Source organism: Galleria mellonella, unplaced genomic scaffold (assembly GCF_026898425.1).
Source record: "Galleria mellonella isolate WM207_F2 unplaced genomic scaffold, CSIRO_AGI_GalMel_v1 utg139, whole genome shotgun sequence".
Classification (NCBI taxonomy): Eukaryota; Metazoa; Arthropoda; class Insecta; order Lepidoptera; family Pyralidae; genus Galleria; species Galleria mellonella.
In genome coordinates, this window is record NW_026441995.1 from 6,199,675 (window position 1) to 6,217,558 (window position 17,884).

A 17,884-nucleotide genomic window follows, 5' to 3' on the forward strand; every position below is an offset into this window, starting at 1 on the left:
ATATTTTACATTTTAAACAAATGTGTCCTTTAAAAAATTCTGCGCTGTGTCTTTTTATTGAAAGTGGAATTATGTCGTTTTGGTCTGCTGTTTTGACGTCAACGTTTGTCTCATATCCATTCAGCAATAGTAACTGTATTTATTGTCTATATATCCTATTACCAAGTAATAATTTATTTCATTAAGCTGCAAAACTATTTACCATCGTTATCATATCAGCCTTTAACTGTCCACTGCTAAACATATAGTTGGGGGTTTTGCCAGTAGTTATCAAGCTTGGCAGACGGATTGCAAAAAGCAAAACCATTACTGCGCTAATATTGTGCATATGCATCTATATTTTTTGATTAGCATTACTGAGACTAGATATGTACAAGAAACTGAAGTATAATTAAGAACTTTTATGCTTGAATGGCAAACACGTCATTACATGTCATTAACCTTAAATTATATGGATAAAATGTCTCCATAGAAATGCTTCGAGAAAAACGGGTTAACTTCTTCATACAATATTGCTATTTTTTTTCATTTAATTTTAATAAATAGCTTTGAGCGAATCCCTTATAAGATATAATATTTTTTTGGTCTTGTAATTCTAAAATCTATATTTATTTGGTCTTGTAATTTATGCATTTTTTAAATACGTAAACACTCATTTTATTTATTAAATAATACGTCAAGATATTTTATATGTAAGTATATATATAACACACATAAATTATTGTCAGGTAATTTAAAAATTACCTGACTAAACTTGACCCGTTTTCGAGGCTCGATCTATCTGTATAATCTGAGGATATAGGATAATTAGTCTGTAAAACTGACAAGTACTGAATGGTATACATTTTATTTTAATGCTACATTGATATTGAAATAAAATCGTTTCAGATAAAAGCAATTTATAAAATGACCGTCCAATTAAATAAACTGCGCAGTACACAGCTACATTTGTACAGTATGTCGACATTCCAATCGATTTGAATCAACGCCAGACCAATATTCACCGAAGCGACAAATCAGCACTTCGATATTGCCTCCATTTGGGCACCCACCTCAATATATGGAAAATAAGATTTTTCATTGCGCCCCCAAATGGTACATGTGAGAGAATTTAGGTAACACTTACAGTTCGACCCTACCACACACGCGATCGGCTCAGATATTTATTACAACTAGCTTATTTGAATTTTGTACTTACACTGTAAGAATACATAGTTGTAAAATACGATTATGTATAGGTAGGAACCGCAATATTTTATTAGTAATAAAATGTACGACCTATTAAAACTTTATACTTATTAATAATTAAAAACAAATTAATTAGTACAAAATTTTAATGTGTTTAAATTCTAATTTTCGCGCAGTACTCGTATTAATTTTATATATCGAGTAACATACACAAATTTAGGTTTTGTTTGTACATTGATAAATCGTGAATTATTTACAACAGTTTTCGATCTACAGCGAACTTTTATAATTATGTCTATAAATATCATTTCATGAATCTAAATTTCTCTATATTGAGTTAGAGAGTAAGGTACTTAATGTATCCTATGTACTAAGCTAAAATATAATCTATTTATGCATCAAATTTCATTCACATCCGTCCAGCATGAAACAGTAATAAATATCCATTAATCCATTCTTCCATCCGTATAAACTTTCGCATTTATAATATTAAAACGATTCTATGTAATATAAGTACATATCTAAATCTGTTTTATATTTATAAAAATAAAATCATTTGTAATATATATGTATTATCATATATATTATACTTTATTACTAGGTATAACTGTATTAAATATTTACAAAAGTTCTTGCGTTACTTTGCGGTGTTCTCTGGAAATCCAATTAAATGAACAATTCCAAGTTCCTAATAGGCCATTTATGGACTTACTGATGCTATTAAGCGACTTATTGATCAGAAAGAATATCGTTTTAGAACCAAAAATACATTAATATTGTTATAGGGTTAATAAAGTTTAAACATTATAGGGTATTCTATTTCAAAATTACAGGTTCTAATTAACGTGCCCTAAATATCTATTTCATGTGATTTATTTAAATAAACAGAAATGATAATTAGTGTTAGATTACATTATGACTAAAATTACCTACTTCAGTGAGCTATTTAATTGCTGTTTGATACTAATAATTACGAAGCAAGCGCAAGTCAACTTAATTACAAAATAATTTCGAAACATCATTACAGCTATCAAATTATGATTTTTTGTAAAATTTTCGACTCGTGGCCAAAAATACAAGAAGAATATAGGTATTTATAACTGATTATTTAAACGATTTCGTACAAGATCTTAAGACTCATCATAGTAATAAGAATGAATAGTGCTATGCTTTTATGTTCTGTTACTTCTTCAACAGAATCCCATCAGAAACAAGAAAATCGTCAATTTCTTTACCGTTTTAATATATATAAAGATGTAAAAATATTTTAGGAATTGAACAAATCCCTAGAAATTAGATTAACCTGTAGCATATGTACGTGTATAAATCAGACCAACCTGTAGCATTAACCAATAAAGAATTGAAATGATTGTAAAATCATAATCAAAAAATTGTTCATAAAAAAATAGAGTTTTTGTATATATACATACATATATATCATATGCCAGGTATCTACCTATACAAAACAAAAGAAGGGTTTCATCACTAAGTAGTAATGGGAGCTTTAACGATTTTTTATTACCGACACACGTTGTAAATAACCGTTAGGTATATAGATCACAGTAAGATCGTAAAAAGTCGAGAGAAAGCTTTTTAGAATTAAATTTAGCATGATGTGACATTTACATGATAACAGTAGTTATTGGCCACGACTGTGTCCGCGTGAACGGAGTATTTTAATTGTATGATGCAAAGAAGCCTATATATATATATATATATATATATATATATATATATATATATATATATATATATATATATATATATATATATATATATCCCTTTCTATCTCAAATAGTGCGAAATTTCATGACGATTGATTAAGTCATCGAAACGCTGTAAGGCTCACAGGCTCACTCACAGCATACGATAGATAATGGAAGGAATGCATAAATAACGTTCTGATCTATATTTATTTTTAATTTAAAAAAGTTATATCGATACCTGGAAGTATACTGATACGGGATTGTGAAATGTTTTCATATGTAACATCTCGTATAATGTTGATTAAAATTCATGAAATACTTTTAATAATTAAAAATATTAATAAGAATACTGCAAGCATTCCGTATGCTCTTAATTAAAATATTTTTTAATAATAAACTTCAGAAACTTTCAATACAACAGACTTTTTTTTACTTTGTTTTTAGTTGTACTGTTGCTGCACCTTTCCACACCGTCACCGTGTCGGTCACGACATAGAATGGGCCACCCCTTCCTTTCCCGTAGGTGACATAAGTGGCGACTAAAGCAACTTATAGTCGAGGGATGGGCAGCAGCGTCCCTCTTAAAACATCCCCAAAAGCCTAACTGCGGTTGCCAACCTGCCTGACAAGCGTGGCAAATACTGGCAAAATCCTCCAAGGGGGAGGCTTATGTTCAGCAGTGGACAGTTAAAGGCTGATATGATGAAGATAATGATGTTGCTTCCCATTACTTCTTCTAGTATATATTAATATCAATTTATATTTCACACAAATAAAACAACAATATAAACTATGCAATCACTACAGCTACGCTATCTATTATCAAAGGAGTAATTATTTATATCAACTCAACATCGTATAACATTGAAATTCCCGGAGCCGCCTTTGTCTTGTAGCGTCGTGATTACAGCCACTAGGTAAGCACCAAGTTGAAATTAATATCGCGTATTTACCACCGAGCTGTATGGTAGCAACCAGATTATTGTCAAATTAATGCAAAGCCGTTTTGTGAATTAAAACAATGTTTATTTTAACGTTTTTACCACTGCTACGTGGATATGTTTAATGAAAATCATATTTGTATGTGAACACACAATGTTTAATGCGTAAAGGCGTGATATTTAATACATTGAAATTTAATAATGTATTTTCATTTTGTGTGTTTAAAATTAATTATCAAAACCATAATATTCAATTTTAATTAGGAAAAATGAACATGTATTTTACTGCTTCTTTATCAATACTAATGTTATGAATAGAAAAGATTTGTTTATTTATAATAATAATATAAATTTAAACTACTCAAACAATTTAAAAAAAATCTTTAACTTATAGAAAGCTACATTATCAGCGAGTAGCATAAGCATTATATTATTTTCGAAAATTCAGTCTACCCGTGCGAAGCCTGCGCGGATCTCTAAAGGAAAAGGTTACAAGTCTACTTCTTGGGTACGTTTGTCCCATTCGTGTTTCTACCGTCAAGCAGCTGCGCTTGCATGGTTCTATTTATAATAGTGAATATATTTTAATCTACTACTACTGTGTATTCTATAGGTAGTATCCATGGTGTTTTACCATTTTCCCTTAAAAATACTCTCAATTTATTTGCCATTCCAAGTTTCATAGAAAATTTCACATTTTTCCTATTTAAACATGAATTCTGTTCTCCCTATCCGTAACTTTAGTGAATTTAAATTTATGTATGATAAATAATTAATCCATGTAAAGTTAAAAAATATTGTTATTGGCGGCCTAGAAATTCTTTGCACCAGAGATCGCCATACTAACACTATAGTGTTAGTATGGCGACCTTTGGTACCAAGAATATTACGAATACTAGCAGTACTAGTATTACTAATATACGGATTTTCACAATATGACTAAGTAATTTAAATGTTTTTGAGTACTTAAATATATGTTTTCAACTAACAACAAAACAAAAGAAGGAGGACCTGAATTCGGTGATATTTTTCCTTACATCATCATCATCATCATATTAGCCATTATTTATTCACTGCTGAACATAGGTTTTCCCCATAGACTGCCATAAGAAACGGGTTCCTTATGCAGTTTACCTTTAGGGGAATTTTGCCAGTAATTTCCACGCTTGGCAGGCGAATTGGCAACCGCACTTTAGCTTTTGGTGATGTTAAGAAGGAGGCAACCGCTCATCTCTCGACCATTAATTGCCCTTAGTCGTCTCTTATGATAGCCATGAGAAATGAAGCGATGGTCCATTCTATGCCGGGACCACACCGCAACTTTTTATGTTTGTTACCTCATAAATTTATCAGTTATCAACAGATTTAGAATTATATTTTTTTATCTGAAAACATATACTTCCAAATTAGTTTCACAGATATTTCATCAATATCGATTTAGTACAGTTTGTAATCCAATTTTTTTTATTTTACCACGATTGAGATTTTTTTTTGTGGAACGCAATCTTAAATTATAAATGTTAATATTTCAAACGTTTATGGCTTTATTTTAAATATAAAATCGAAAACTTAGGCTATTATATTCATGTTTTCCGATATCTAAACCAAGTAGGTAAGCTGATAGAGCTCCATCACGACGAGGCAAAGGGCAGGAATATCGAAACTGTCATAAGCGGCTTAAAGTGGCTTCCAATCTACGCTGAAGCGCTTTGGCTATCTACATGTAGACATAGTATGAGTACGTGCTGTGTACAAGTGTGTGTAATATACACTATGTAGATAACAAACAAAGAGTTGAAATTTGTAGGTATGTTGCTTAAATTATTTCGCTAAAATGTTGAATTATTCATCAAAAAGTACAGGTTCTTAAAATATATTATTAGCTATGAGTATATTCCGCACCTTCGCTTGCATGAATAAGTATATAAAGTATGCTATATGTTAAGTTAGATATAACCTTCCCGTAACCAAACGAAATTTCATTTGAATACTTTCAGTAACCTTTGCGTGAAAGAATAATAAATATCCATCCATATACCCACACGAATTTTCGCATTTATAATAGAAGTAGGACAGTAAGATTTAAAGTACTTGTATAGAAGAACAAAAATAGAACTCTTCTAGAAGCAGAACTCAAAGTATATAAGTACCTAAGTTTACTAGAGAATATATAAGCATATCCCATATCCAAAATGTTCAGACTGCTGAACGTTATGGATCATTCACGAAATGTGAAGTTTAGCCATATTTGTTTGATCATACATAAACACTATATCTATGTTCCTCACTAGATTTTGGTTCTAATGTATTTACTTGAGCTACAGCCTCTGTCATAGTTATCTTCTTTAAAACTACCAGTAGATCAATTGTATACAGTATAAGGATAACTGAGCAAATATAGTATACAATGACAAAAAAATATATTTTTCTTTATATTTTTGTACAAACCCCATGCTTAAACAGCCCGATGTGAAGCATAAAAATGCATTGTTTTTTCATCACTTTTTCCATCCCCAGAATATTGTAAGTTATATAGTTATAATATAGTATTGTAACTATTGATTAGTCTTGTATTATGCTTTCTAATAGACGCTATTCGATTTCTCTATAACATAAATGCAGTAACGGATATGGCTCTGGTTTCTGAATTAAGTTAATTATGTACCTACTCCTAGTAATGCACTACACACACATACAAGTAAGCCCGAGGTATATTGATGTATATCCATTAGTTTTCACTGTTTTTAGGCTGAATCTCTTTACAAATAAATCTGACTTTTGAAGTACAATGTTTTGCTTTGTTCAACCCATTGCAACTTTTATTAAAAGCTTTAAACAATCGCTTACAATGATAATTTTAAATGATTCAGACTTTCTTGTTTTCAACAGTAGTGGTTACGTTCAATTTAAGCTTTTTCAATATCTTTGTGTTTACAGCTACAATAAATAGTCACGCATTTTTCTTATCTTTTAATTAGTAGTAAAGGTAAAAGTATTGTTTATAATAAAGTAAAACTAATGACTGTAGTCTAAGCGAACAAAACTTCCGACCTTTCTGTGATAATTCTCTTCGCGTCCGGGAAGAACGGTAGGATATTTATCCACGAGTCCAAACTTAATGTTAAAATACTGGTCTGCAAAGTTGTTATTTATTATATTTAGCACAACATTATAAAAGTTTTAAAAATAATAATATTACACGAGATATATAGTTATACCTACTATATAGCTTCACAATGTAACTAGGTACCATTTGTTGTCTGTTAGTACAGTTCAAAGTTCGAATTTATTAATCCATTTACTATAGAATATGCCTTTATTGAACCCAGTAGTGGGACGTTAATCGATTATTATGATATAGAAGGATGTAAGTAATGGAAGTTACCTAAACTAACTTATTAGAATTAAATAAAAAGATTCCACTCTATAGACAGATATAGATATAGATCTGAGGGTGAAATTAAATGTCAAAACGAACGTCATATTTTATTATTATTATATAATTATATATTATTATTACATTAAGCAAAAGATCTTATATGCAGATGGAAATACACAGAATTATAAACTATGTATATGTCGTGGCCAGATTTTAGAATTGATCACTTCATAATGTGGCCAATCTTTTCATGAAATAGTTATGTTTTATAATATGGCCAGCTAAAACTGAAAATGAAAATTCGTTTAAAAATCAACGTTTGATAATATCATCAAATCACATTTTTATTCCTATCATTACTGTAGAGTTTCTATGACATTTAGAATGGAATAAAAAATATTTATTGCCAGAAAAAACACATAATTATAACAGAAAAAAAAAACAAAAATATTATATAAAAAGCAAAAGGAACTGGCTCAGCTGATACGGTGAGTGTCCCAATACAATGTGGAGGTACAGCCGCACAGCGCTGGTTTCAGCCAGTCTCTCTCTTAATAAAATACAACAAAAATACAAACGGGTACAAGTACAATTGCATGTTACAAGAGGGCCCATTATGCCAATACAATATTTAACGCCATACAATTAGACTTCACTTTTATCTTCAATTGGCGGATTATTATTATCCGCTTTTTAACAGAAGTATTGTCCGCCGCAATGCTGCATCACAAAAAGTTAATTTTTCTAACAGTGGATAATGTAACAATTATTTTACGATATGATCACTAATATTTGAACAAATCATGAAGTAGCCGTGTGTTTAACTTTCCATATGGTTAAACGCTGATTATTCACTGATCTTACCAGTCCACATCATAATGTAGGAAACAGGTATTTTCCATTTTATGAAATGATCGGCCACATCAAGAAGCGATTAATTCTAAGATCTGGCCACGACATATACTGTTTAAAACCAATTAATTTACACTTACCTTTGTCTCGGCTCTATATGAAAAGCAATGTGAAATGCCTCTATTCATGCCTTGTAATATTCCAAACACATCTCCCGTATTAAGGTACTCATGAGTGGTTTCTGTCAAGTCAGGTCTCACTGACACCACTGAGACTGTACCTGACGCCACCCAGTACATACGGGCCTCGTTATCCCCAGCTAATAATATATAGTTACCTGCGATTTCATAATACCACACATTGAAATCTGGATGCAATTAAAAGGTGCTAGATACCTGAATGAAATAAAAATGTAATTTTGGAATTGTCTAAAATATTTTTCTTTTTATTTCGAGAACTCTTAATTATTTTATTCCAATTAGCACTTCGCCGTGTGGTTTCGGCATAGAATAAGCCATTCCTTTCTTTCCCTTGAGGGGCAGCAGCGTCCCTCTTAAAATGCCACCAAAGCTTAAGTGCCGTTGCCAAGCGTGGCAATTACTTGCAATACCCTCCAATGGCAAAGGCAGTCTATGGAGGAGACTTATGTTCAGCAATGGATAGTTAACGGTTTCAAGAAACAACTTTAACTCGTGACTTTTTAGTTAAAATATAGGACTTTTACTTGTTCAGAAACAACCACATGGTTCCCTAATATTTTAGAAATTTATACAGATTACCATAAATATTGATAAATGATATTACATGGATTGCATACTTATATACTTTCTAACATAATGTTGACATTTGTAATTCATCAGAAAATCATATAATACATAATAGTCGCTAGACTTATATCATATATTCTTTATTGCACTTAAACAATACATGCGACGATTAGTTTAACAACTTGTTAGCAAGGAAGGGCTTATCTCTGAAAGAGATCTCTTCCAGCCAACCCAGTGTAGTTAGAGCGAAAATAATTTACCTAATTTGGGTAATCTTGTCATTTGGGAAAAGGAAAACCTCCTGCTACATGGTGGAACAATATCAAAAAGAAGATGAAAGCACGGAATCTAACTCTTATAACACAGGACAGAAGATCCTGGTGCCGGTGTACAAAAAGATCCGACCCTAAATAGTGCTGAAATTAAGGGCTGGAAGAAGAAGAAGTCGCTAGACTTGTCATTTATACAATCCTCGTCCATATTTATTAAGGCTATTCCAAACACGCAATAAAAATACTCACCAGGAAAAAATATATTGTAATCCAATGCGGCAGATAGTTGACGCAAAAATGACTCTCCCGTGTCGGCAAAGAGATAACAATTTCTCAAATGATGACCGAACATTGCGGACATCAAATCGCATCGTCGCACATACGGCATCTGCTCCAAGAGTACAGGTAGCTAAAAGACAAACAAGGTATAATTTTTAATAAGCTTTTTCTACAGTTTTCAATATTTCTAACTCCAAAATTTCCTATTTGTTTTTCATAAAGCTACAATGAGCTGATTTAGCAATAAGTAATTACTGCTTTATGACGATTGATTATTTATTAAACAGCCAAGGGCCGTGTAGTCCCCGTATAAAATAGGCCACCCCTTCCTTTTCTGTGAGTGTTGTAAGGAACAACTAAAGGAACTTAATGGTAGAGGGATGGACAGCAGCGTTCCTCTTTAAACATCTCTAAAAACCTAACTGCTGTTGCCAACCCGCCTGCCAAGCGTGACGAGTTGGCAACTACTAACAAAACTCCCCTTATAGGGAAGGTTTATGTTCAGTAGTGGATAATTAACAATTGAAAGGATTATAATGAAGCCGCCAAGTGGTAACAAACAAAAACAAATAAACTTACATTTATATTTATAATATTAGTTAGAAATTTAACTTAACTACAGTAATATTATGGTATCATAGAGCTCGTTTAATTATGGGACTGAAAGGTAGCCATAGGTACTTGATAATAAATAATTCAAATCCATCAAATTATAACTCGTTTGAGTCGTTAGCTAACTAATATTAATCACAATACAGTCACAGAGCTTGTAGATTAACACAAGATCAATGTATAAAAGCCTATTTTTAAAAAGTAATTTCAACTATATATTTTATATACTAATTAAAATGACATAATAAACTGAAGACTGATCTGTTAGAAAATAGTAATGGTTGCCTATAAATTGAGAAAAATCTATGGACTTCATAAAATATTCATTTTATTGCCATTCATGGCATCCATCGTGCGTAGTAGTTCAGAAGATTACGGTTTATATCTCTCGTGTCAAGGATTGCACTATTTTATTCTTCTAGTCAATTTCAGCAACGCTACGTTAGGTGACAAATTGATTTACGTTAAAAATATGCCAATATTCCTATATGCCTACCTCAGACAAGTAACAATAATAAAATACTAAGACAACAATATCTGCTATTAAATTTAATCTGCACGTTTGTAAACTGCACTCATAATTTAAGAATGCAGTTTATAAAATTATATAAAAAAAAAACAAAAAAAATTGTAGCAAATGAAGTTGAAATAATTGCATGAAATATATGTTGACATATTTAACAAGTACGTGGTAACTCAACTTACAAGAAAAATTATAGAAGTTGCAAGTTGGAATCTCGCTTGTTACGATTTTTTTTAATGTCACAATACTTATTGGATTATTAACTATATATCCTAATTTTCATCAGCGCGAATATAGTTATTACAATATTTAAAAAAAATACAATAATATTTAACAAGAACAATGTGATATAAATTACCTGGCGTCCTCGTTCTGTCACCCAAAGTTGACGTACGTATTTCCAAAATTTCTTTAACTGATAATCTGAAAGTTTAGGTTATTGATAAATTAGAGCTTTGTATTATTTTATATTAACTGTAGTAATATTGCACTATACTATATATATTTGTTTAACCGTAATGTATGAGGCTATCATTTGTAACAAAGGTGTCTTAGAAACTATTGACAGAAGACATTAACTATAAGACGTCACAAACTAATATATTAATATTAATGTTGTGAAGTATAGTAAGTACTTACTTGATAACCCCTGATTTTTTAACATATCAATAAGCTCGTGAGTCACTTTTTCATAACAATTTAATGCGTAGTTAGTAGAGTATGCAATCTGTATAGATGTGGCTACTACCACAGCCGCAAGCATCTTGCCAGCCACAAGGCATATACCCAATATTATCATAGGAAATATTTCCTCTATGATGAACTCGTCACCGCCAGTGGTTGTCAACTCTGATAGGACCAAATAGAATGATGTTGTGTAGTCCCAACGTTTTTGTGGCGTTTCTCTGCAATAAAGAAGAATCTTTATTCACAATAACATAGATGTTATATTTTAATAAAAATAATAATTATTTAGGTAAAATTAATTATTAGTATTTTCGGATAGTCATTTGTTAGGATTCTACCATGCATTGTAAATGCAATTTCAACTGAAGAGAACAGACAAGAAACTTAACTGTTGCAACCAAACAAAAGTTGATTTTAAATTTGTGTCAATACAAATTATCCAACAATTAATAATATTCAGAACGCAACAAACTTTCAGCTACAAATTCATTCAATTTGCCGTCCAATAATGTTTATATCAGTATTATTTATGATAATAAATATAATATGAAATTAGTAGTGAAAGACTGCTAATTATACTCATTTTATTTTATTAATTAGGTGCACATAACAGAAGTTTACAAACTTAAATTATAACATGCAAGTACATTAATGTATAGATCAGGTAAACTTGCCACAAACATGTGCACACAGCATGATCCAATAATAAATGCGACTGCAACAAAGCCTTTCGGTTGCTACTTACTTCGGTTATACTTATATCGAAAGGTGAAATTGTTCAGTCTAATAGCTATAATCACATTCATATATGCGTAGTAAGCATTTAAAATCCGTATAGCATAGGTGTAAGATTCCGTCCGATTATTTTAATCAAACATTATCTAATTAATATGGATCCGTTATAACTATAGAATATTGTAAACATAAAAATAGAGTTAAATGGAGAATTTCTCCTGTCATTCGAGTTATTTTGATTCTTTTCAAAGGTTCAAAATAACTCGAATGTCAACTACAAAATAGCAAACGATTAGATACAACGATTTCTAAGAAATGAGACAGAGCGGTATTTTATTGTCAAGTAAGAAATTCGAATAGGATTCGATGTAAACGCTATAGTGGTATAAGTACAGTAAGGCAGTCTCATTGTTGAAAGCAATCTTTTCAATACAACCTTAGGGTAATGAACCAATTTATATAAATATAAATTTGTAGGTATACATACTCATCAATAAGATGCAGTTTCAGTGGTCTGATGACACTAGTAGGTGAAGTAGCAATCATGACGATTAAAAAGATACAGCTGAATGAATGGATCAAGAGGATTACTATTATAATTGTCATCGCCGCCTGTAATATATATTTTTATTTATTATTATTTCAGCCGTTAACTGTCCACTGCTGAACATGAGCCTTCCCCATAAAGGGAGCTTTGCCAGTAGTTGCCACGCTTGGCAGGCGGGTTATCAACCGCGATTAGGCTTTTAGAGATATTTTAAAAGGGACGCTACTGCCCATTTGTTAATAACCAAAATCAATAAACACGTTGTTCAAATAAGACTATTATAGACGTAGTATGACGTACTCACGTACTGACGGATTGGCAATGCAATCATAAAAACGAAACAAGAAAATGTGTGCATGTGACGGGTGTGAATTTATGTGGAATTGAAGTTACAAAAATAGCAAAAATTCTTAAACACTCATATTTCTTATGGTTCTGTAATATTACATTTAAAGCATTTACAATTATGTGAAAAATGTGCAATTAATGTTCTTTTTTTCTAATTTTTGTTATGAAATATGGGTAATTAAGTAGGTGATAATAAATATAATCATGGGCGGCGGTAGTTACTTACTAGGTGAGATTAGGTGAGCCACATGCTCGTTTGCCCCTGTTATATAAAAAAAAAATACATTCACTTAAAACGAATTACACTTCAAAACTTAAAAATAATATTCACTAACTAGTTTATATTCCCACAATTAAGCTTATTTTGTGTTGGCGAATATTCAACTTCTATCTCGCTCTAAAATATATGTTATTGTGTTTTCTTTCTTACATAGCCAATCTTTATACTTTTACTTTTTAATATTCGGTAAGTAGTTTCAATCAAAAAGAACAGGCAAATAAGTCGACTATTGCTCTTTTCAAACAAATGTCGGATTTTGTTACGAATTTTTATGTAACTACAAATTACCAGCATAAAATACTGTTATCAAATTTAAGATTTATATTAATACAAAAATAGATCAGTTATAAGTGACAAGAGAATACAACAAGTATCATCTGATATCTTTCTATCATCGTACGACTCGCCATCGACAAGGAGTTCACCCTCATACCTTACAGCCTAAATAGTCGCATACTACGCGGTTTCAGAGATGCTTTCTCCCACGAACACTCAGGTTATGGAATGAGCTCCATGCCGAGGTTTTCCCAAGAGACTACAACATGGGGTTCTTCAAAAGGGGGGTAGAGAGGTTTCTTCAGGGTCGGCAACGCGCGCGTAATACCTCTGGTATTGCAGGCGTACATAGGCTACGGTAACCGCTTACCATCAGGTGGGCCGTATGCTTGTTTGCCACCTCAGTGGTATAAAAAAAAAGTATGAAATAAGAGCCAACTATCTTTAAGGAGCTGAACCATGTTTTAAGGAGGCCCACAATCTGAACTACCAGGTAATCACAAATCTGAATATTTATACGAGTATAAATTATATAAACCACCTATGTTATAGGTACTATACTACGTTATGTAGTTGATTAATCTATAATGATATATTCTAGTAATTATTAAGAGCTGATTACAAAACTTGATTATAGTTAATTCAAGTGCTTTGAACATAGATGCATAAATTGGTCAATCATATTTATCGCTGGGTATTTTGTTAAACTTGTAAAAACAAGATGTACGTATCTACGTAAAATCAACTAAGTTACAAATGTTTAATCCCGAAATCTACATTATTACAAAACAAATAATAACTTCTATTAAACAACAAGATATTAAATAAGGCCACTTTGAAATATTAACATTATAATTTTTGTTTATATCGATCGTATCAAGCACTTTTCTTTAATGATCACTTATATTTTATTACGCTAGATACTAAAATTAAAATATATTGGCTAAAAAGATACCAAGATACCTGTAAAATGGTAAGGTTATTGGTGATCTCATACGCTGTTTTACGATAGAAATCAACAAGGTACTTCAGCCTTAGCAATTTATTAGCCCGTAAGTAATGCATCGCCGTCAAAGGATACCTTAAAAATATCGATTACTTTGTTATAATTATAGATGGGATAGTAATCCGTTAGAACAATCCAAGTGTTTTGTGTACTAATGAAATCATTTTATAATTTTATATCTCAAAAAAATTAAACCAAAGCCTTTATTATTAATTTTTTTATTGATATTTTATTAGAAATAGACTTACTTACTAACTAGAATTTGGTAAATTTATAGAAGATGGATACGGAATGTCACAATTCCTAAAGAAGACTCTTTAGGTTTCGCAAAAAGTATAGATTGAATAAACATCCTATCTATACTTTTAGCGAAGGCTACAGGGTCAACGAATTTGTAGCGTCTGCGAGGTCAACTGCGTATACAGAATCTGAAGCGTTTAGGCAGTCTATTGAGTCTACGAAGCCAAAAACTAACACAATTTTCCACCTCAATCATTACATAATTTCTCACACATTATAAATTATTTCCACTACGACCTTACTTTATGGGATCATTGGATATTACGAGTATCAAATTTTAGTGAACCAATAACGGAAACTGTTTCAGAAGTTACTTGCAAGATTTGGGTATTGGTAAACATATAAGAAATATTTGACAAATATTTCATAACTGTAATACTACTGGTGCACATGGTGATTATAAAGTTATTTATTAATTTGGCATTTACAGTCTTGGTATAATTAATATAGGATTTAGACGGAATGAAATCTATTCGACTAAAAAGAACTCATGACTCTTTCTCCACAGTTATCGCAAATAAAAAATACAGTTATATTGTTTACCACTTTTATTTGAAATGGATTGAAAAAAAATTGTGTAAGTAAACAAGAAATTAACTTACGGACTGCAAAATCCGAATAGCTCTAAAGGTAAATTTACTAAAATGTCAGACCATATCCATAGCTTATGTTTATAATATCTTCTTCTACACTTTCCTGGAGCCATTATTAAATCTCCGTGTTTATTTATAAAACCCTAAAACAAATAGGCTTAATTGTATTTAATAAAATTTATGATATTAATATCATAGTCGCTAAGTAGTCAAGAACGACAAGTCGCTATTGTAAGTTACATAACTATAGAAGGTCAGGTATTTTAAATAATAAATACTGAATAATATTTATCCAGATCTATTATTTATTTAATATATTATTATTTATTTATATTTAATATTTTTTTCCTGGTAATAACAATGAGATATCTTGCAATACTAATAAGCATTATATATTACCACTATGTGCATACTGTACATGTAGGGGGGGAGAGGAATTGCTAGCAATATATGTTGTCAGGTCGACCTTCCCGAGGTCTCCCCGCCACTTCTGGAAACCATCGTGCTGAATTCTATATCTGTTAAATCAGTTAGCCCACCATGATGGGCTAACTGACCAATTTTTTTTTTCTCTCCTATCATCCCATATTGGTGCCTCGCCAGCATATACCGTTAGCGCAGGCGAGATTATCATTCCATTATCATCCATTATAATCCTATACAATAGATGCAGACATCACGCTATGTGTGTACAAATAAGATCTTATCCCAAATATATTAAATCACTATGGATACCTATCCATATGAGCCGTTAAGTGTCCACTGCTGAACATAGGCCTTCTCTGGGGGGTATATATATTATCTATATAGATTCATATATAGTTGATATAGAGGTACACGTTATACTAACTAAAAGATTACATGATGCTGACGATGTCGACTAAAATAGTTCACCTACATGGTCGCGTACTATTGAATCATCACAACAAATGTATTTATATATACCATTAAGCTCCTTCAAGAAGTCAACAAAAAGAGTACATTAGAATAAAAAATTACCTGATGCATATTTAAATAAATTTTAAGATAAAAAAATAGATCAAAAATTGTATGTATCCAAAATAATATGAAACAATCATTTAACGTCACAAGCTCGTATAATCCGAGAACATAATTACATGTTGCCATCAAACAAGTTATGTATCCAAAACTCTGCAAAAAATATTCATTTTATTAAAAATAAATTCATATAAATTGTACACAAAATATAAAAAATTAAATGCTGTTCGCTGGTAAATATTATATAAGACTTGAGAACGAGTACGTTTTTAGGAAAATAAAAAATGTAGGACACGATTACACATACAAATTATTGTAATCTATGCATGGTATATTCATAAACACTTCTATCTACTATTAACTACATATTTATATATTCCGAACAACGAATAAGGAACAATTTATAAATATTATAATTCATCATTATCATCATTTCAGTCATTACTCGTCTACTGTATTATAGTTATTATAGTTTAATTATTAAATCGTTTATAAAAGTCCTAAAGCATCATAGTTAGTAAAACTATTTATTTCTTCACTTTCAGTAAACAATTAATATATAAAATACCTATATGGATTCTACTTCCACAGCCATTTTTTTTTTCAAATGGATCATTATGAAATAGTAACCCCACCCGCGCTATCGGTATACACCGGCGGGGCACCAGTGAAGGTTGATAGGTAAGCATGAAGCAGGTCAGTTAGCCCATCGTGACGAAAACAACAAGAATTTTTCACAATGGTTTCCAAGGGGAACCACGTGGAGGTCGACCTGGCAGGGCATATTGCTAGCAATGGGGCTGTCAAACTGCATTGCTAACAATACCTTTCCCTCCTCTACACACATTATGCAATATGTAAACGAATACCTACCGATCCATTATAAAAATGAAAGAAAGTTAAAAAGGTAACTCAGCAACACAAGTACCTATACCAGTGTATACAGCATGCCTAGTTAATTCCGTTCCATTTTATTTTCACTAATTAGAGGCACTGGGAATTTCAACGATGCTTGTATTCATTATCATATAGCAATGAGTAATATTTTTTATTAAGAATATTTCTCATTTGTTTTAAGGGTCCGCATAAAAAAAGTGTTACAATGAACGCTTATGCTGCATATTATTTATTTTGCTTATACCATATTATTTTGCATTATTATGATAATTTTTAAAAATGCCATGAAATAAGAAAGTGATCCTTTATTTTCCTAATTTTGGTATCATCATCATCATTTCAATAGTTAATTGTATACTACCACAGATAATATAATTCTAGACACTGCTGAATATAACTCGTCTACACTGGACCGTTTTTCTTATTGCTGTTTATATGAATAAAAATATAAATCGATGTAAAAAATCGTCCTTAAATATCTTTTATATTTTATTATATGGAATTTAAATAACATTAAATAGTGAGCCGGCACAGTGCGGCCAAACGTTGAGAGTAGAACATTCTCTTGTTAATTTTATTAATGAAACAATCTCTGTGATTGCTCAGGATGGTGCAGTTTATATTTATATATGTATATTTACATGCTATGCTATTATAAAAAAAAAATTAAAGCGTACTAAAAACATCATTGTTGAAT

General features: G+C 31.1%; 1 protein-coding gene across 1 annotated transcript in view; it reads right to left on the minus strand.

Annotated features, from left to right (window-relative positions):
- Window positions 1–6,864: 6,864 nt before the first annotated feature.
- Window positions 6,865–17,884, minus strand: part of LOC113513411 (uncharacterized) — a 55,196-nt gene continuing 44,176 nt past the window's right edge. Inside the window, exons 38-46 of the mRNA XM_052903551.1 lie at window positions 16,291–16,443; window positions 15,301–15,434; window positions 14,356–14,473; window positions 12,429–12,553; window positions 11,159–11,424; window positions 10,878–10,942; window positions 9,355–9,514; window positions 8,207–8,403; window positions 6,865–6,969 (exon numbers count right to left, since the gene is read on the minus strand). Coding sequence (XP_052759511.1) covers window positions 6,865–6,969; window positions 8,207–8,403; window positions 9,355–9,514; window positions 10,878–10,942; window positions 11,159–11,424; window positions 12,429–12,553; window positions 14,356–14,473; window positions 15,301–15,434; window positions 16,291–16,443 — 1,323 coding nt within the window. The remainder of the gene's footprint in view (window positions 6,970–8,206; window positions 8,404–9,354; window positions 9,515–10,877; window positions 10,943–11,158; window positions 11,425–12,428; window positions 12,554–14,355; window positions 14,474–15,300; window positions 15,435–16,290; window positions 16,444–17,884) is intronic.